The sequence below is a fragment of the Salvelinus namaycush genome, chromosome 7 (assembly GCF_016432855.1).
Source record: "Salvelinus namaycush isolate Seneca chromosome 7, SaNama_1.0, whole genome shotgun sequence".
Classification (NCBI taxonomy): Eukaryota; Metazoa; Chordata; class Actinopteri; order Salmoniformes; family Salmonidae; genus Salvelinus; species Salvelinus namaycush.
The window spans coordinates 5,369,008-5,389,722 of record NC_052313.1 but is presented as its reverse complement, the minus strand read 5'-3'; the positions used below and the strand labels follow the sequence as shown (position 1 = coordinate 5,389,722).

General features: G+C 44.4%; 1 protein-coding gene across 1 annotated transcript in view; it reads left to right on the top strand.

The window, feature by feature from the left end:
- LOC120050916 (guanine nucleotide exchange factor VAV3-like) overlaps positions 1–20,715 on the top strand; it is a 112,902-nt gene that overhangs the window by 19,169 nt on the left and 73,018 nt on the right. Inside the window, exons 9-13 of the mRNA XM_038997442.1 lie at positions 6,318–6,386; positions 10,262–10,348; positions 10,442–10,527; positions 11,832–11,964; positions 18,110–18,219. Of these exons, the coding sequence (XP_038853370.1) occupies positions 6,318–6,386; positions 10,262–10,348; positions 10,442–10,527; positions 11,832–11,964; positions 18,110–18,219 (485 nt within the window). The remainder of the gene's footprint in view (positions 1–6,317; positions 6,387–10,261; positions 10,349–10,441; positions 10,528–11,831; positions 11,965–18,109; positions 18,220–20,715) is intronic.

Sequence of the window (20,715 nt, the reverse complement as noted above, 5' to 3'; positions counted from 1 at the left end):
TACAAATATACATAGACCGCCACCCCTTGTCTTACCAGAGGCTGCTGTTCTATCCTGGCGAAAAAGCGTAAAACCCACCAGCTGTATGTTAAACATGTTGTCGTTCAGCCACGACTCGGTGAAACATAAGATATTACAGTTTTCAATGTGCCGTAGGTAGGATATACAAGCTCGTTGTTCGTCTAATTTATTATCCAATAATTGTACGTTGGCTAATAGGACCGATGGTAAAGGAAGATTACCCACTCGTCGTCTGATCCTTACAAGGCACTCAGACCTAGTCCCCGATATCTCCGTCTCTTTCTCATGTGAGTGACGGGGATTTGTCTGGTGTCTGGAGTAAATCCTTCTCATCTGACTCGTTGAAGAAAAAAATATCTTCTTCCAGTACGGGATGAGTAATCGCTGTCCTGATTAGAGGTCGACCGATTATTTGAGGCTAAATTGATTTTATTGATGTATTATATTAAGTTAAAATAAGTGTTCATTCAGTATTGTTGTAATTGTCATTATTACAAATAAATAAAAACAATCGGCCGAATAATCGGTATCGGCTTTTTTGGTCCTCCAATAATCGGTATCGGTATTGGCGTTGAAAAATCATAATCGGTCGACCTCTAGTCCTGATATCTAGAAGCTATTTTCAGTCATAAGAGATGGTGGCAGAAACAATATGTACAAAATAAGTTATACATTACTCCTCTCATATGTATATACTGTACTCTATACCATCTACTGCATCTTGCCTATGCCGTTCTATACCATCACTCATTCATAATTTTTTTAATGTACATATTCTTATTCATTCCTTTACACTTGTGTGTATAAGTTAATTGTTGTGAAATTGTTAGGTTAGATTACTCGTTGGATATTACTGCATTATCGGAACTAGAAGCACAAGCATTTCGCTACACTCATCTGCTAACTATGTGTATGTGGCAAATACAATTTGATTTGATTTGACATAACACGAAGAAACACACAATAGCACAATTGGTTAGGGGACCGTAAAACGGCAGCCATCTCCCTTCACTCTTCCTGGGGTTTATTAGGGATCCCCATTAGTTCCTGCCAAGGCAGCAGCTACTCTTCCTGGGGTTTATTATGGATCCCCATTAGTTCCTGCCAAGGCAGCAGCTACTCTTCCTGGGGTTTATTATGGATCCCCATTAGTTCCTGCCAAGGCAGCAGCTACTCTTCCTGGGGTTTATTATGGATCCCCATTAGTTCCTGCCAAGGCAGCAGCTACTCTTCCTGGGGTTTATTATGGATCCCCATTAGTTCCTGCCAAGGCAGCAGCTACTCTTCCTGGGGTTTATTATGGATCTCCATTAGTTCCTGCCAAGGCAGCAGCTACTCTTCCTGGGGTTTATTATGGATCCCCATTAGTTCCTGCCAAGGCAGCAGCTACTCTTCCTGGGGTTTATTATGGATCCCCATTAGTTCCTGCCAAGGCAGCAGCTACTCTTCCTGGGGTTTATTATGGATCTCCATTAGTTCCTGCCAAGGCAGCAGCTACTCTTCCTGGGGTTTATTATGGATCCCCATTAGTTCCTGCCAAAGCAGCAGCTACTCTTCCTGGGGTTTATTATGGATCCCCAGTAGTTCCTGCCAAGGCAGCAGCTACTCTTCCTGGGGTTTATTATTTATCCCCATTAGTTCCTGCCAAGGCAGCAGCTACTCTTCCTGTGGTTTATTATGGATCCCCATTAGTTCCTGCCAAGACAGCAGCTACTCTTCCTGGGGTTTATTATGGATCCCCATTAGTTCCTGCCAAGGCAGCAGCTACTCTTCCTGGGGTTTATTATGGATCCCCATTAGTTCCTGCCAAGGCAGAAGCTACTCTTCCTGGGGTTTATTATGGATCCCCATTAGTTCCTGCCAAGGCAGCAGCTACCTTTTCTGTGGTCCAAACACATTAAGGCACTTGCATTACTAGTAAATCAAAAGATAAAACAGTACATCATATAACATTATTACACCACTACATCTACAATACCAAATGTATAATACCACCATAAAACAATATCACAATGTATGTGTGTGTGCGTTTGTCTCTACCTGTGTGTGTGTCTCTTCACTGTTCCACAAGGTGTATTTGTATCTCTACTGCTGCATCAGTTACCTTATGTAGAGTAGAGATCCATGTAGTCATGGCTCTATGTAGTACTGTGCGCCTCCCATAGTCTGTTCTGGACTTGGGAACTGTGAACCGACCTCTGGTAGCATGTCTTGTGGGGTATGCATGGGTGTCTGAGCTGTGTGCTAGTAGTTTAACAGACACCTCGGTGGATTCAGCTTGTCAACACTTCTTACAACAAAAACAAGTAGTGAGGAAGTCACTACTCTTCCACTTTGAGCCAGGAGAGATTGACATGCATATTATTAATGGACAGACTTCTCCCCATCTTAGCTACTGTTGTATCAACATGTTTTAACCATGACAGTTTACAATCCAGGGTTACTGCAAGCAATTTATTCACCTCAATTTACTAAATTTCCACATGATTCATTACAAGATTTAGATGCGGTTTAAGTGTTTAGTGAATGATTTGACATATTTAGAACTAACTTATTTCTTGCCACCCATTCTGAAACTGACTACAGCTCTTTGTTAAGTGTTGAGTCATCAACATACATCTTATACACTATATTAGGCCCAGCCTTTGAAACGCTGGTTCTCCTAGATATGGCTACTATATTTCCATCACTATATCCAATGGATTTGGATACAGCTGTAAATCTAATTTCTGCAGCATTAGTAAAGATGTGATCAATATATGTTGATGATTTCATTCCTGTGCTGTTTGTAACTACCCTGATAGGTTGACTAATTACCTGAACCAGGTTGCAGGCACTGGTTACAGTTTGAAGCTTTTTCTTGAGTGGGCAGCTTGATGAAAGCCAGTCAGTATTGAAAGCTCCCAGAAAATATGCTTCTCTGATGATATCACACACATTATCAAGCATTTCACACATATTATCTAGATACTGACTGTTAGCACTTGGTGGTCTATAGCAGCTTCCCACCAGAATGGGCTTTAGGTGAGGCAGATGAATCTGTAGCCATATTACTTCAACAGTATTTAACATGAGATCCCCTCTAAGCTTTAAAGGAACGTGGTTCTGAATATAGACCGCAACACCGCCCACATTGGCATTTATGTCTTTTCTTTAGATTTTATAACGATGTATTGCCACCATAAGCATCATCAAATGTATTATCTAAGTGAGTTTCAGAGAATATCAGTGTCATCTGTTACAAGCAAGTTATTGATTTCATGAACCTTGTTAATGTGGGCTATTCAGAAGCTTATCAGATGTAGACATGCTCATGTTATTTATATTGGAGCTGATAGTGCACGGTGAGCTGCACACAGTGGACTTCCTCCTAGGGCACACCACCTCAGTGCTAACAGTACTGATTCATAGGCACATGATTACTGCATACAATAGCTGTAGGATCAACAGAGGTATTCAGGGCAGTTAGGGGGACATACATTAAGTTACTTTCATTGTGTCTGCCGACGTCCCTGGGATAATGTACATTTGATGCAGCGTTATGACAACTCAGTGACACAATGAAAGGGATTAACTGAGCTGGTCTTGGGGGTCAATGATAAGTTATTGTCTCAATGCAGGGTTGAAAAGCCCAGATGATGTGGATGGACTCATTCCTGTAAAAAATCTCCTGTTTGCAGAAGGTGTCGAAGTTATCTATTAAAGTGATTCCAACAGAGCTGCAGTAATCTTTTAGCCAGGTGTGTAATGCCAGTAGCCTGCTGAATCTTTCACACCCGGGTCCCAAAGATAGTACCGGACCTGAAATAATTGGCCGCTTTTTGGAATCTTTCATTGCTAGAATCAATTCTTTAAAATCCATTTTCAGAAGTTCCCGAGCTAGCTTTCCTGATATCGTTTGACTCCACATGGACTATGACTGTGTCAGTTCCAAGGCATCTGTCGTAGAATGGTTGGAAGCAGCCTTGTAATGTCCTGTACTCCTGCTCCAGGATAGCACCTGAGCCAGCTGTAGTATCTATTGTGGATGACGATTGGGCCGGAGACTAAGACAGCCTCATGATCTGATGAGGTTGGGAGCTCTTAGGATCTGAACCCAAGGCAGTAGCCACCAGATCGAGAGACAGAACAAAGGACGACGAACGCAGGTACCTCCGGATCCGATCTCAAATAGGAAGCCCCCAGGGAAGAAGGCGCTGGAACGTCTAGATCCAGGGCGGCGAAGCTGTTTCTGGTCTGTGTCCGGTCCGGTCTGGGCTTAGCATCTCCAAGGAAGCCCCAGTTGCCAGAAGATGCCATTTTTTTAATGAACCAGTTGCAATTAAATAAATGTTTTTGGACAGAAAACCTGTGGCTAGGATAGGATTCTAAGTTATCCTGCGCTGGCTCCTCTGTTTCAAGATCATCAGGAGCAGTCGGAGGTGGAGAGGGCTGTTGAGCCATTATACTAGAGGTGGTGGTGGAAGGGTGGATAGCCTCTGTACACAGAGCTAGCTGGAGTTTGGCAGCATGATCACTCCTGGGCTTGGCGGTGGCCTCTGTGGTTTAATGCTGCTTCTGCTGCTCATCGCTCTCCTTCTCCTTTTGGCTTTGTTTGGGTACCTTGGCGAAGCCAATTTCTGATATCTGACAGTTTAGCTGGTTCGTGCTAGCTAAATAGGCTAAGGCTTAACACTAACGTTCAACAGTAAATTTGACCCCGCCCTTTTAAAATCAAAATCTAATTTTACAGACTGAGGCATATCACATTATTCAAATCAAATCAAACTTTATTTATACAGCACATTTCAGCCATGGAATGCATCACAATGTCCTAAACAGGAAAACACAAATAAAAAAACAATGAAAATAAAAGCTAAAATATTTACTACACAACAAACAAAAGAATGACACAAACGGAAGAACTCAAACTAAGGAAATGCAAAGCTTAAAAGACATGTTTTAATATATCAATTAAATATGTTTCGGCCCCCCTCAGGTTCTCAGGCTGGGAACATAATAACTAAAGGCTGCCTCTCCATGCCTCTTGGTCCTAGGCTTTGGGATAGTTAAAAGGCCAGTGTCAGAGGACCTGAGGGACCTACTTGGTACATAACTTAAAAGTATGTCTGACATGTATTGGGGTTGAAAAATGGTGGATTGATTTAAAAACCAATAGAAGAATCTTAAAATTAATTCTAAAACTCACAGGCAACCAGTGCAGGGACTTTAAAACCGGTGTAATGTGTGTTCTCCATCTGGTCTTGGTCAGTACCCGTGCTGCAGCATTCTGTATGTTTTGAAGTTGACCAATGGCTTTCTTGCGTAGACCAGGTTTTTACCCGGTATTTTATATATTTATTGCGTGTTTTTTTGCCCGTGCGGCTAGATTCTGTCTCTGTGCTTTAACTCCAACAATAAGTACCTCGGTCTCGTCTTGATTTAGCTGGAGGAAGTTGTGAGCCATTCAAGTATTTAAATCACTAATACAGTCTATTCATTTATCCGTGGAGCTAAAATCCTCTGGTGACACAGAAATGTAAAGTTGTGTATCATCTGCGTAGCAATGAAAATCAATGCCAATGGGGGTAACATATATAAACTAAACTGAACAGTACAGTATTCACTTAGCCTACTACAGATACGTGTTTCTCCTGCTTTTTATGGAGGCCCGAAGGAGTCATACCTAAGCAGTGGCTTACTATAGCCCCCCTACACATTCCGCGATGTGCTCTGTCCATTGTGCTGACACAGTGCAGTGGAGAGGAGATTCAGATTTTGCGCCAACCTGTCACTCAATCATTTTTTAAACTTTTTAGGCTATTTTTATATAAGGACATTAAACTAAAACTGAAGGAGCACAACTTTCAACTGAGGGGGCTAAGCCGCCTTTTGCCCACTTGTGGAGCCGGGCCCCATTAGCAATCACTTTGTTTGGTTGTCCTTGTTTATTTCTCTATTTCTGACCTATTAAATGAGAAGAAACATCTCATAAATGTCAAACAACACAACATCACCTGATAAACGCAGCACATTTATAGCGTGGTAGAACCTTGGTTCACACTGTGTGTCTATGATGTTGATCTGTAGCTGAACTGTCAGGTAGAGAGAGAGAAGAGAGAATGCCTACTGCCTAACCATCATCTCTGTTTTGCTCACTCCTGTCTGGGCTTCTGTCTGGGCTGCTCTCAGAGCTTCTCTCAGGACTCCTGTCAGGGCTCTGTGTGGCTAATTAGCTAGCTGGTGAAAACAGAGAATAAAGACTGTCTGAAGACTAGACACTCACTTTGTGTTCTTGTGTTTTGATCCAACAACAGGAATTAGTGAAACACACTCACGACGCGGCTGACAAGAGCAATTTGCGGATGGCCCTGGATGCCATGAAGGTATGAGTTGTTATTCTACTCACCTGAACCACACACACACACGCGCACGCACGCACGCACACACGCACACACACACACACACACACACACACACACACACACACACACACACACACACACACACACACACACACACACTCAGACGCACACACGCACACACGCACACACACACACACGCACGCACGCACACACGCACACACACACACACACACACACACACACACACACACACACACACACACACACACACACACACACACACACACACACACACACACACACTCAGACGCACACACGCACACACGCACACACACACACACACACGCACACACGCACACACACACACACACACACACGCATGAGGAGATTGGCACACAGGTTTTGCAAGCATACAGACACACAGGCAAGCACACCAGCTACATTAGTGAGTATCTTACATCTACTATCTCAGTCTTCAGGTTATGTATTAGTGACTCAAGCCAAACAGTCTCTAGTTACTCTATATAGTTAGTTATGTATGTATTACTGTGTATATAGTTAGTTATGTATGTATTACTGTGTATATAGTTAGTTATGTATGTTTTACTGTGTATATAGTCAGATATGTATGTATTACTGTATATAGTTAGTTATGTATTACTGTGTATATAGTTAGTTATGTATGTATTACTGTGTATATAGTTAGTTATGTATGTATTACTGTATATAGTCAGATATGTATGTATTACTGTATATAGTTAGTTATGTATTACTGTATATAGTCAGATATGTATGTATTACTGTATATAGTTAGTTAGTTATGTATTACTATATATAGTCAGTTATGTATGTATTACTGTATATAGTTAGTTATGTATGTATTACTGTATATAGTCAGTTATGTATGTATTACTGTATATAATTAGTTATGTATGTATTACTGTGTATAGTTAGTTATGTATTACTATATATAGTCAGTTATGTATGTATTACTGTATATAGTTAGTTATGTATGTATTACTGTATATAGTTAGTTATGTATGTATTACTGTATATAGTTAGTTATGTATTACTATATATAGTCAGTTATGTATGTATTACTGTATATAGTTAGTTATGTATGCATTATTGTATATAGTCAGTTATATATGTATTACTGTATATAGTTAGTTATGCATGTATTACTGTAGTTATGTATGTATTACAGTATATAGTTAGATATGTATATATTACTGTATATAGTTAGTTATGTATTACTATATATAGTCAGTTATGTATGTATTACTGTATATAGTTAGTTATGTATGTATTACAGTATATAGTTAGATATGTATATATTACTGTATATAGTTATGTATGTATTACTATATATAGTCAGTTATGTATGTATTACTGTATATAGTTAGTTATGTATGTATTACTGTATGTATTACTGTAGTTATGTATGTTTTACTGTAGTGATGTATGTTTTACTGTAGTGATGTATGTATTACAGGATTTTTTTAACCTATATTTAACTAGGCAAGTCTTATTTTCAATGACGGCCTATGAACAGTTGAGGGCAGAATGACAGATTTTTACCTTGTCAGCTCGGGGATTCGATCTTGCAACCTTTCGGTTATTAGTCCAACGCTCTAACCACTAGGCTACCTGCTGCCCCAGGTAGCAGGAAAGAACAGGTAGCAGGAAAGAACAGGTAGCAGGAAAGAACAGGTAGCAGGAAAGAACAGGTAGCAGGAAAGAACAGGAAGTGCGTCTCGTCAGGGATAAAAGTGCACATTTACTCTGAGGTGTCTGCAATGATTTCAGTTAGCTAAAGTATCCACTTGACATTGATTGGGGGTATCAAGCTAATGTGGTTAATATTCCTGGAGTGTTTCTTTGCATCAGGTGGTACGTTGCGACAGCAGCGAGGTGGTTTTCAGTGCTGAGCATCTCAGGCCTGAAGATAGATGGGGTTTTAAACAGAGCTACTTGAATCACACTCACTCTGTGTTGAGAGGAAGATTTACACAATGTTCTCCGGCAAAGTCATTCATCATGTTGCTCAGAGAGAGAGAGAGAGAGAGAGAGAAGTCCTCTAGTAAAATGTTGACCTTGCAGGGGGGTAGGATTTACATCATAATAATATTGCTCGACTCTAGTACAGAACTAATGAAAGAAACTGTAACCTATTACCTAGGCTACTGTATGGAAGAGCATTACAAAACACTCATATAGTCTGTCAAAATGCACCCATCTGGAATGTACAGTCTGTCAAAATGCACCCATCTGTAATGTACAGTCTGTCATAATGCACCCATCTGGAATGTACAGTCTGTCAAAATGTACCCATCTGGAATGTACAGTCTGTCAAAATGCACCCATCTGGAATGTACAGTCTGTCATAATGCACCCATCTGGAATGTACAGTCTGTCATAATGCACCCATCTGGAATGTACAGTCTGTCAAAATGCACCCATCTGTAATGTACAGTCGGTCAAAATGCACCCATCTGTAATGTACAGTCTGTCAAAATGCACCCATCTGTAATGTACAGTCTGTCATAATGCACCCATCTGGAATGTACAGTCTGTCATAATGCACCCATCTGTAATGTACAGTCTGTCATAATGCACCCATCTGGAATGTACAGTCCGTCAAAATGCACCCATCTGTAATGTACAGTCGGTCAAAATGCACCCATCTGTAATGTACAGTCTGTCAAAATGCACCCATCTGTAATATACAGTCTGTCAAAATGCACCCATCTGGAATGTATAGTCTGTCAAAATGCACCCATCTGGAATGTACAGTCTGTCAAAATGCACCCATCTGTAATGTACAGTCTGTCATAATGCACCCATCTGGAATGTACAGTCTGTCATAATGCACCCATCTGGAATGTATAGTCTGTCATAATGCACCCATCTGTAATGTACAGTCTGTCATAATGCACCCATCTGGAATGTATAGTCTGTCATAATGCACCCATCTGGAATGTATAGTCTGTCATAATGCACCCATCTGGAATGTACAGTCTGTCATAATGCACCCATCTGGAATGTACAGTCTGTCAAAATGCACCCATCTGGAATGTATAGTCTGTCATAATGCACCCATCTGGAATGTATAGTCTGTCATAATGCACCCATCTGGAATGTATTGTCTGTCATAATGCACCTATCTGGAATGTATAGTCTGTCATAATGCACCCATTTGGAATGTACAGTCTGTCATAATGCACCCATCTGGAATGTATAGTCTGTCATAATGCACCCATCTGGAATGTACAGTCTGTCATAATGCACCCATCTGGAATGTATAGTCTGTCATAATACACCCATCTGGAATGTATAGTCTGTCATAATGCACCCATCTGGAATGTATAGTCTGTCATAATGCACCCATCTGGAATGTATAGTCTGTCATAATGCACCCATCTGTAATGTATAGTCTGTCATAATGCACCCATCTGGAATGTATAGTCTGTCATAATGCACCCATCTGGAATGTACAGTCTGTCATAATGCACCCATCTGTAATGTATAGTCTGTCATAATGCACCCATCTGGAATGTATAGTCTGTCATAATGCACCCATCTGGAATGTATAGTCTGTCATAATGCACCCATCTGGAATGTATACTCTGTCATAATGCACCCATCTGGAATGTATAGTCTGTCATAATGCACCCATCTGGAATGTATAGTCTGTCATAATGCACCCATCTGGAATGTATAGTCTGTCATAATGCACCCATCTGGAATGTATAGTCTGTCATAATGCACCCATCTGGAATGTATAGTCTGTCATAATGCACCGATCTGGAATGTATAGTCTGTCATAATGCACCCATCTGGAATGTCAACTCTTGATGTCTGTTGTTTTGTCATCTTTGTGTTGTGTACTGTAGGACCTGGCCCAGTACATCAATGAAGTGAAGAGAGACAACGAAACCCTGAGAGACATAGCCCAGTATCAGAAATCCATTGAAAACCTTGTAAGCAATTCATCTTGATAAGAAAGCCATTGTGAAGGATAGCTTGGGTTTTGAGTGTGACCTCTGTCTTTCCTTCCCTCCCCCCCTTTTCAGAATCAGTCTCTTAGTGTGTATGGCAGACCAAAAGGAGATGGAGAGGTACGCTTCGCCTCAGGCGACAAACGTGCCAAACAGGACCGGTGAGATGTCTGTCTGGTCTGGTCTGGTCTGGTCTGGTCTGGTCTGGTCTGGTCTGGTCTGGTCTGGTCTGTGTGTGTGTGTGTGTGTGTGTGTGTGTGTGTGTGTGTGTGTGTGTGTGTGTGTGTGTGTGTGTGTGTGTGCGTGCGTGCGTGCGTGCGTGCGTGCGTGCGTGCGTGCGTGCGTGCGCGCGCGCGCGCGCGTGCGTGTCTGGTCTGTCTGTGTGTGTGTGTGTGTGTGTGTGCGTGTGTGTGCTACATTGCATCTGCTGCTCATAATGCTTTGTGAAGGCAGTTATAAATGTTCATGACAAACTATTCTAGAGCATAATCATTTGTTCTTAATTAACTGACCTGCCTATTTAAATATATTTAAAACAATAACTCATCGGGCATTAGAAATGCTCTGATAATAGCATTGTGAAGAGGGTTACCATGGGAACCAAATGCTCTGATAATAGCGTTGTGAGGAGGGTTACCATGGGAACCAAATGCTCTGATAATAGCATTGTGAAGAGGGTTACTATGGGAACCAATTGCTCTGATAATATCATTGTGAAAAGGGTTACCATGGGAACCAATTGCTCTGATAATATCGTTATGAAGAGGGTTACCATAGGAACCAATTGCTAAGATAATATCGTTGTGAAGAGGGTTACCATGGGAACCAATTGCTCTGATAATATCGTTGTGAAGATGGTTACCATGGGAACCAAATGGTCTTCTTTCTGTCTCCAGCTCAATGATTAGAAATCAGAGGTTGTTTTATTTGTTCCCACCTCGCTAGAACCCAATGTAAAGCCTGTTGCTAGAAACATCGGTGTCTTCTCTGACCATGACCTGAACCTCGAGCTGCATGTAAAGCAGGTTGCCCGGTCCTACTTTTATCATCTAACTAAAATAGCTAAAGTCAAGTCTTTAATTTGAATCAATGATCAGGGCTTGTAGATTCAGGGCCTCTTTTTAAATCCCAGCTGAAGACACACTTTCATAAAGATGCTTTTTAATGTATGATTTCAATGTATGATTTTAATTCGCTGTGTTGTTTCATTCTCCTTCCTCCTGTTTTAGTTTTTTTGTTAGTACTTTTCTTTAATTATTTTGTGACGTGAAGCTCTTTGTTACATGTATTGAAAAGCAACACACAAAGAAAATTATTATTAATATTATTAATATTAATTATCTCATCTGACGAAGACTGTGAAGAGGAAACGTTGTGTATTTGGGGGAAGGGGAATAAAGCACTGTGAAATAGTCCTGTCAACAACAACAACAACAACAACATGTGTGTTTTTTTCCCCTGACAGGCACATCTTCCTGTTCGATGCTGCTGTCATCGTCTGTAAGAGGAGAGGAGACAACTACGAGATGAAGGAGGTGATCACCCTGCATCACTTCAAGATCACTAACAACCCCACGTCAGACAAGGAGACCAGAAAGGTGTGTGTGTGTGTGTGTGTGTCTATTCATGATGCAGTGCACATAATACAATTATAGCTTTTATCATTCTTCAATTATTCCCACTTTAATTATTATGTTGACTTTAAGGGATGTGTTTGCTGCAGCTCAGACGGTACTGTACAGAAGGGGACGTGCTAAACTTTTATTTAGTAATGTAACTTTTAGGAGGTGTTTCACTAAAAGCGACTCAGACACGTAATTCAGATTGCCACGTTGATTCATTAGATAATTGTGTTGGTTTGAAGGATGGAACAGCTTGCCTTTTTCTCCAGATGGTGTTTTTATTAAACATCTCCTTGTGCCTGATGGTACGAACACAAACAAATACACACACACACACACACACACACACACACACACACACACACACACACACACACACACACACACACACACACACACACACACACACACACACACACACACACACACACACACACACACACACACACACACACAGCAACAACAAGCACCTGATGTATAATATCCACCGTTCTGGATATAATTATACTGGATATACATTGTAGAATTGCTTGCCGGGGATAATCATCATTTTGGCTTATTATAATAGCTCTCATTTGTTAAAAAAGAAAACAATATTTATAAAATCTCAGCAACGTGCATCGTTCCTGTTACTCTAAAAGACCATCAGCAACGTGCATCGTTCCTGTTACTCTAAAAGACCATCAGCAACGTGCATCGTTCCTGTTACTCTAAAAGACCATCAGCAAAGTGCATCGTTCCTGTTACTCTAAAAGACCATCAGCAACAATGTGCATCGTTCCTGTTACTCTAAAAGACCATCAGCAACGTGCATCGTTCCTGTTACTCTAAAAGACCATCAGCAACGTGCATCGTTCCTGTTACTCTAAAAGACCATCAGCAACGTGCATCGTTCCTGTTACTCTAAAAGACCATCAGCAACGTGCATCGTTCCTGTTACTTTAAAAGACCATCAGCAACGTGCATCGTTCCTGTTACTCTAAAAGACCATCAGCAACGTGCATCGTTCCTGTTACTTTAAAAGACCATCAGCAACGTGCATCGTTCCTGTTACTTTAAGAGACCATCAGCAACGTGCATCGTTCCTGTTACTCTAAAAGACCATCAGCAACGTGCATCGTTCCTGTTACTTTAAAAGACCATCAGCAACGTGCATCGTTCCTGTTACACTAAAAGACCATCAGCAACGTGCATCGTTCCTGTTACTCTAAAAGACCATCAGCAACGTGCATCGTTCCTGTTACTTTAAAAGACCATCAGCAACGTGCATCGTTCCTGTTACTCTAAAAGACCATCAGCAACGTGCATCGTTCCTGTTACACTAAAAGACCATCAGCAACGTGCATCGTTCCTGTTACACTAAAAGACCATCAGCAACGTGCATCGTTCCTGTTACTCTAAAAGACCATCAGCAACGTGCATCGTTCCTGTTACTCTAAAAGACCATCAGCAACGTGCATCGTTCCTGTTACTTTAAAAGACCATCAGCAACGTGCATCGTTCTTGTTACTCTAAAAGACCATCAGCAAAGTGCATCGTTCCTGTTACTCTAAAAGACCATCAGCAACAATGTGCATCGTTCCTGTTACTCTAAAAGACCATCAGCAACGTGCATCGTTCCTGTTACTCTAAAAGACCATCAGCAACGTGCATCGTTCCTGTTACTCTAAAAGACCATCAGCAACGTGCATCGTTCCTGTTACACTAAAAGACCATCAGCAACAATGTGCATCGTTCCTGTTACTCTAAAAGACCATCAGCAACAATGTGCATCGTTCCTGTTACTCTAAAAGACCATCAGCAACGTGCATCGTTCCTGTTACTCTAAAAGACCATCAGCAACGTGCATCGTTCCTGTTACTTTAAGAGACCATCAGCAACGTGCATCGTTCCTGTTACTCTAAAAGACCATCAGCAACGTGCATCGTTCCTGTTACTTTAAAAGACCATCAGCAACGTGCATCGTTCCTGTTACTCTAAAAGACCATCAGCAACGTGCATCGTTCCTGTTACTCTAAAAGACCATCAGCAACGTGCATCGTTCCTGTTACTTTAAAAGACCATCAGCAACGTGCATCGTTCCTGTTACTTTAAAAGACCATCAGCAACGTGCATCGTTCCTGTTACTTTAAGAGACCATCAGCAACGTGCATCGTTCCTGTTACTCTAAAAGACCATCAGCAACGAGCATCGTTCCTGTTACTCTAAAAGACCATCAGCAACGTGCATCGTTCCTGTTACTTTAAAAGACCATCAGCAACGTGCATCGTTCCTGTTACTTTAAAAGACCATCAGCAACGTGCATCGTTCCTGTTACTCTAAAAGACCATCAGCAACGTGCATCGTTCCTGTTACTTTATAAGACCATCAGCAACGTGCATCGTTCCTGTTACTTTAAAAGACCATCAGCAACGTGCATCGTTCCTGTTACTCTAAAAGACCATCAGCAACGTGCATCGTTCCTGTTACTCTAAAAGACCATCAGCAACGTGCATCGTTCCTGTTACTCTAAAAGACCATCAGCAACGTGCATCGTTCCTGTTACTCTAAAAGACCATCAGCAACGTGCATCGTTCCTGTTACTTTAAAAGACCATCAGCAACGTGCATCGTTCCTGTTACTCTAAAAGACCATCAGCAACGTGCATCGTTCCTGTTACTCTAAAAGACCATCAGCAACGTGCATCGTTCCTGTTACTTTAAAAGACCATCAGCAACGTGCATCGTTCCTGTTACTCTAAAAGACCATCAGCAACGTGCATCGTTCCTGTTACTCTAAAAGACCATCAGCAACGTGCATCATTCCTGTTACTCTAAAAGACCATCAGCAACGTGCATCGTTCCTGTTACTTTAAAAGACCATCAGCAACGTGCATCGTTCCTGTTACTTTAAAAGACCATCAGCAACGTGCATCGTTCCTGTTACTCTAAAAGACCATCAGCAACGTGCATCGTTCCTGTTACTCTAAAAGACCATCAGCAACGTGCATCGTTCCTGTTACTCTAGAAGACCATCAGCAACGTGCATCGTTCCTGTTACTCTAAAAGACCATCAGCAACGTGCATCGTTCCTGTTACTCTAAAAGACCATCAGCAACGTGCATCGTTCCTGTTACTTTATAAGACCATCAGCAACGTGCATCGTTCCTGTTACTCTAAAAGACCATCAGCAACGTGCATCGTTCCTGTTACTCTAAAAGACCATCAGCAACGTGCATCGTTCCTGTTACTCTAAAAGACCATCAGCAACAACGTGCATCGTTCCTGTTACTTTAAAAGACCATCAGCAACGTGCATCGTTCCTGTTACTCTAAAAGACCATCAGCAACGTGCATCGTTCCTGTTACTCTAAAAGACCATCAGCAACGTGCATCGTTCCTGTTACTCTAAAAGACCATCAGCAACGTGCATCGTTCCTGTTACTCTAAAAGACCATCAGCAACGTGCATCGTTCCTGTTACTCTAAAAGACCATCAGCAACGTGCATCGTTCCTGTTACTTTAAAAGACCATCAGCAACGTGCATCGTTCCTGTTACTTTAAAAGACCATCAGCAACGTGCATCGTTCCTGTTACTTTAAAAGACCATCAGCAACGTGCATCGTTCCTGTTACTCTAAAAGACCATCAGCAACGTGCATCGTTCCTGTTACTTTAAAAGACCATCAGCAGCGTGCATCGTTCCTGTTACTTTAAAAGACCATCAGCAACGTGCATCGTTCCTGTTACTCTAAAAGACCATCAGCAACGTGCATCGTTCCTGTTACTCTAAAAGGCCATCAGCAACGTGCATCGTTCCTGTTACTCTAAAAGACCATCAGCAACAATGTGCATCGTTCCTGTTACTCTAAAAGACCATCAGCAACGTGCATCGTTCCTGTTACTCTAAAAGACCATCAGCAACGTGCATCGTTCCTGTTACTCTAAAAGACAACCCATTGTCTATCCTATGAGTCTAGAGACCTACTCATCCAGATAAAGTCTGTTTTCATTGTTTTAGAAGCACAGCTTGTAGGTACATGTAGGCTACAGCTTCCCTGTGCACTGAGCAGTACAGTACAGGCAGGCTACAGCTTCCCTGTGCACTGAGCAGTACAGTACAGGTAGGCTACAGCTTCCCTGTGCACTGAGCAGTACAGTACAGGTAGGCTACAGCTTCCCTGTGCACTGAGCAGTACAGTACAGGCAGGCTACAGCTTCCCTGTGCACTGAGCAGTGCAGTACAGGTAGGCTACAGCTTCCCTGTGCACTGAGCAGTACAGTACAGGCAGGCTACAGCTTCCCTGTGCACTGAGCAGTGCAGTACAGGTAGGCTACAGCTTCCCTGTGCACTCAGCAGTACAGTACAGGTAGGCTACAGCTTCCCTGTGCACTGAGCAGTACAGTACAGGCAGGCTACAGCTTCCCTGTGCACTGAGCAGTGCAGTACAGGTAGGCTACAGCTTCCCTGTGCACTGAGCAGTACAGTATAGGTAGGCTACAGCTTCCCTGTGCACTGAGCAGTACAGTACAGGTAGGCTACAGCTTCCCTGTGCACTTAGCAGTACAGTACAGGTAGGCTACAGCTTCCCTGTGCACTGAGCAGTACAGTACAGGTAGGCTACAGCTTCCCTGTGCACTGAGCAGTACAGTACAGGCAGGCTACAGCTTCTCTTTGCACTGAGCAGTGCAGTACAGGTAGGCTACAGCTTCCCTGTGCACTGAGCAGTACAGTACAGGTAGGCTACAGCTTCCCTGTGCACTGAGCAGTACAGTACAGGTAGGCTACAGCTTCCCTGTGCACTGAGCAGTGCAGTACAGGTAGGCTACAGCTTCCCTGTGCACTGAGCAGTACAGTACAGGTAGGCTACAGCTTCCCTGTGCACTGAGCAGTACAGTACAGGTAGACTACAGCTTCCCTGTGCACTGAGCAGTACAGTACAGGTAGGCTACAGCTTCCCTGTGCACTGAGCAGTACAGTACAGGTAGGCTACAGAGGCCTATTACAGCCGAACACACAATAGTACCACTTGTTTATTGTGCCGACATTTGGGTCAGAGTTACATTTTTCAAGACAGCTTCCTCTCTGTGTATTAACAAGGAGAGGTGGTTGTAGCAGGTTGTTATCACGGAGGCTGGAGTAATGGCTAGTCTTTGAAGTGGCTAATCGTTAGTGATTAAGTCCTGCAGTGTCTTGTCCACCTCGTTGTCTGCGGCTACATGGACACCTGGCCAAGAGAACTCTATCTCTTTCTCTCTCAATTCATTTTCAATTGAAAGGCTTTATTAGCATGGTAAACATATGTTAACATTGCCAAATGCAAGTGAAACAGATAATAAACAAAAGTGAAATAAAAAATACAAATTAACAGTAAACATTACAGTCACAAAACGTCCAAAAGAATAAAGACATTTCAAATGTCTCTCTCTCTCTTTCTCTTTGTCCTCTCTCCCTGTCCTCTCTCTCTCTGTTCTCTCCCTGTCCTCCCTCTCTCTCTGTCCTCTCTCGCTCTGTCCTCTTTCTCTGTCCTCTCTCTCTCGGTCCTCTCTCCCTGTCCTCTCTCTCTCTGTTCTCTCTCTGTCCTCCCTCTCTCTCTGTCCTCTCTCTCTCCCTGTCCTCTCTCTCTCTCTGTCCTCTCTCGCTCTGTCCTCTCTCTCGGTCCTCTCTCCCTGTCCTCTCTCTCTCTGTCCTCTTTCTCTGTCCTCTCTCTCTCGGTCCTCTCTCCCTGTCCTCTCTCTCTCTGTTCTCTCTCTGTCCTCCCTCTCTCTCTGTCCTCCCTCTCTCCATGTCCTCTCTCTCTCTCTGTCCTCTCTCTCAGTCCTCTCTCTCTGTCCTCTCTCTCTCTGTTCTCTCTCTGTCCTCCCTCTCTCTCTGTCCTCCCTCTCTCCCTGTCCTCTCTCTCTCTCTGTCCTCTCTCTCTCTGTTCTCTCTCTGTCCTCCCTCTCTCTCTGTCCTCCCTCTCTCCCTGTGTTCTCTCTCTCTCAGGCCTCTCTCTCGGTCCTCTCTCTCTGTCCTCTCTCTCTCTACCCCTGTGTACCCCACCCTCTCTCTTTCTATGTTCACTCTCCTCTTCTACCTCTCTATGACCCCCTCTATCAACCGCTCTGTCTCTTTCTAGTTGACATTCTCATCCCTCTGTTGTAGTGGTCCTATGGGCTCTACCTGGCACACAACCAGGGGCAGAGCGGCTTCGAGTTCTTCTTCAAGACCAAGGAGCTGAGGAAGAAGTGGCTGGAGCAGTTTGGCATGGCCATGTGAGTGTTCTGTCCCATGTCTCACCTCTGCCTTACTCCTGCAGCGGTGTGAGTGTTCTGTCCCATGTCTCACCTCTGCCTCACTCCTGCAGCGGTGTGAGTGTTCTGTCCCATGTCTCACCTATGCATCACTCCTGCAGCCATGTGAGTGTTCTGTCCCATGTCTCACCTATGCATCACTCCTGCAGCGGTGTGAGTGTTCTGTCCCATGTCTCACCTCTGCCTCACTCCTGCAGCGGTTTGAGTGTTCTGTCCCATGTCTCACCTCTGCATCACTCCTGCAGCGGTGTGAGTGTTCTGTCCCATGTCTCACCTCTGCCTCACTCCTGCAGCGGTGTGAGTGTTCTGTCCCATGTCTCACCTCTGCCTCACTCCTGCAGCGGTGTGAGTGTTCTGTCCCATGTCTCACCTCTGCATCACTCCTGCAGCGGTGTGAGTGTTCTGTCCCATGTCTCACCTCTGCCTCACTCCTGCAGCGGTGTGAGTGTTCTGTCCCATGTCTCACCTCTGCCTCACTCCTGCAGCGGTGTGAGTGTTCTGTCCCATGTCTCACCTCTGCATCACTCCTGCAGCGGTGTGAGTGTTCTGTCCCATGTCTCACCTCTGCCTCACTCCTGCAGCGGTGTGAGTGTTCTGTCCCATGTCTCACCTCTGCCTCACTCCTGCAGCGGTGTGAGTGTTCTGTCCCATGTCTCACCTATGCATCACTCCTGCAACGGTGTGAGTGTTCTGTCCCATGTCTCACCTCTGCCTCACTCCTGCAGCGGTGTGAGTGTTCTGTCCCATGTCTCACCTCTGCCTCACTCCTGCAGCGGTGTGAGTGTTCTGTCCCATGTCTCACCTCTGCCTCACTCCTGCAGCGGTGTGAGTGTTCTGTCCCATGTCTCACCTCTGCCTCACTCCTGCAGCGGTGTGAGTGTTCTGTCCCATGTCTCACCTCTGCCTCACTCCTGCAGCGGTGTGAGTGTTCTGTCCCATGTCTCACCTCTGCCTCACTCCTGCAGCGGTGTGAGTGTTCTGTCCCATGTCTCACCTCTGCCTCACTCCTGCAGCGGTGTGAGTGTTCTGTCCCATGTCTCACCTCTGCCTCACTCCTGCAGCGGTGTGAGTGTTCTGTCCCATGTCTCACCTCTGCCTCACTCCTGCAGCGGTGTGAGTGTTCTGTCCCATGTCTCACCTCTGCCTCACTCCTGCAGCGGTGTGAGTGTTCTGTCCCATGTCTCACCTCTGCCTCACTCCTGCAGCGGTGTGAGTGTTCTGTCCCATGTCTCACCTCTGCATCACTCCTGCAGCGGTGTGAGTGTTCTGTCCCATGTCTCACCTCTGCCTCACTCCTGCAGCGGTGTGAGTGTTCTGTCCCATGTCTCACCTATGCATCACTCCTGCAGCGGTGTGAGTGTTCTGTCCCATGTCTCACCTCTGCCTCACTCCTGCAGCGGTGTGAGTGTTCTGTCCCATGTCTCACCTCTGTCTCACTCCTGCAGCGGTGTGAGTGTTCTGTCCCATGTCTCACCTCTGCCTCACTCCTGCAACGGTGTGAGTGTTCTGTCCCATGTCTCACCTCTGCCTCACTCCTGCAGCGGTGTGAGTGTTCTGTCCCATGTCTCACCTCTGCCTCACTCCTGCAGCGGTGTGAGTGTTCTGTCCCATGTCTCACCTCTGCATCACTCCTGCAGCGGTGTGAGTGTTCTGTCCCATGTCTCACCTCTGCCTCACTCCTGCAGCGGTTTGAGTGTTCTGTCCCATGTCTCACCTCTGCATCACTCCTGCAGCGGTGTGAGTGTTCTGTCCCATGTCTCACCTCTGCCTCACTCCTGCAGCGGTGTGAGTGTTCTGTCCCATGTCTCACCTCTGCCTCACTCCTGCAGCGGTGTGAGTGTTCTGTCCCATGTCTCACCTCTGCCTCACTCCTGCAGCGGTGTGAGTGTTCTGTCCCATGTCTCACCTCTGCCTCACTCCTGCAGCGGTGTGAGTGTTCTGTCCCATGTCTCACCTCTGCCTCACTCCTGCAGCGGTGTGAGTGTTCTGTCCCATGTCTCACCTATGCATCACTCCTGCAGCGGTGTGAGTGTTCTGTCCCATGTCTCACCTCTGCCTCACTCCTGCAGCGGTGTGAGTGTTCTGTCCCATGTCTCACCTCTGCCTCACTCCTGCAGCGGTGTGAGTGTTCTGTCCCATGTCTCACCTCTGCCTCACTCCTGCAGCGGTGTGAGTGTTCTGTCCCATGTCTCACCTCTGCATCACTCCTGCAGCGGTGTGAGTGTTCTGTCCCATGTCTCACCTCTGCCTCACTCCTGCAGCGGTGTGAGTGTTCTGTCCCATGTCTCACCTCTGCCTCACTCCTGCAGCGGTGTGAGTGTTCTGTCCCATGTCTCACCTCTGTCTCACTCCTGCAGCGGTGTGAGTGTTCTGTCCCATGTCTCACCTCTGCCTCACTCCTGCAGCAGTGTGAGTGTTCTGTCCCATGTCTCACCTCTGCCTCACTCCTGCAGCGGT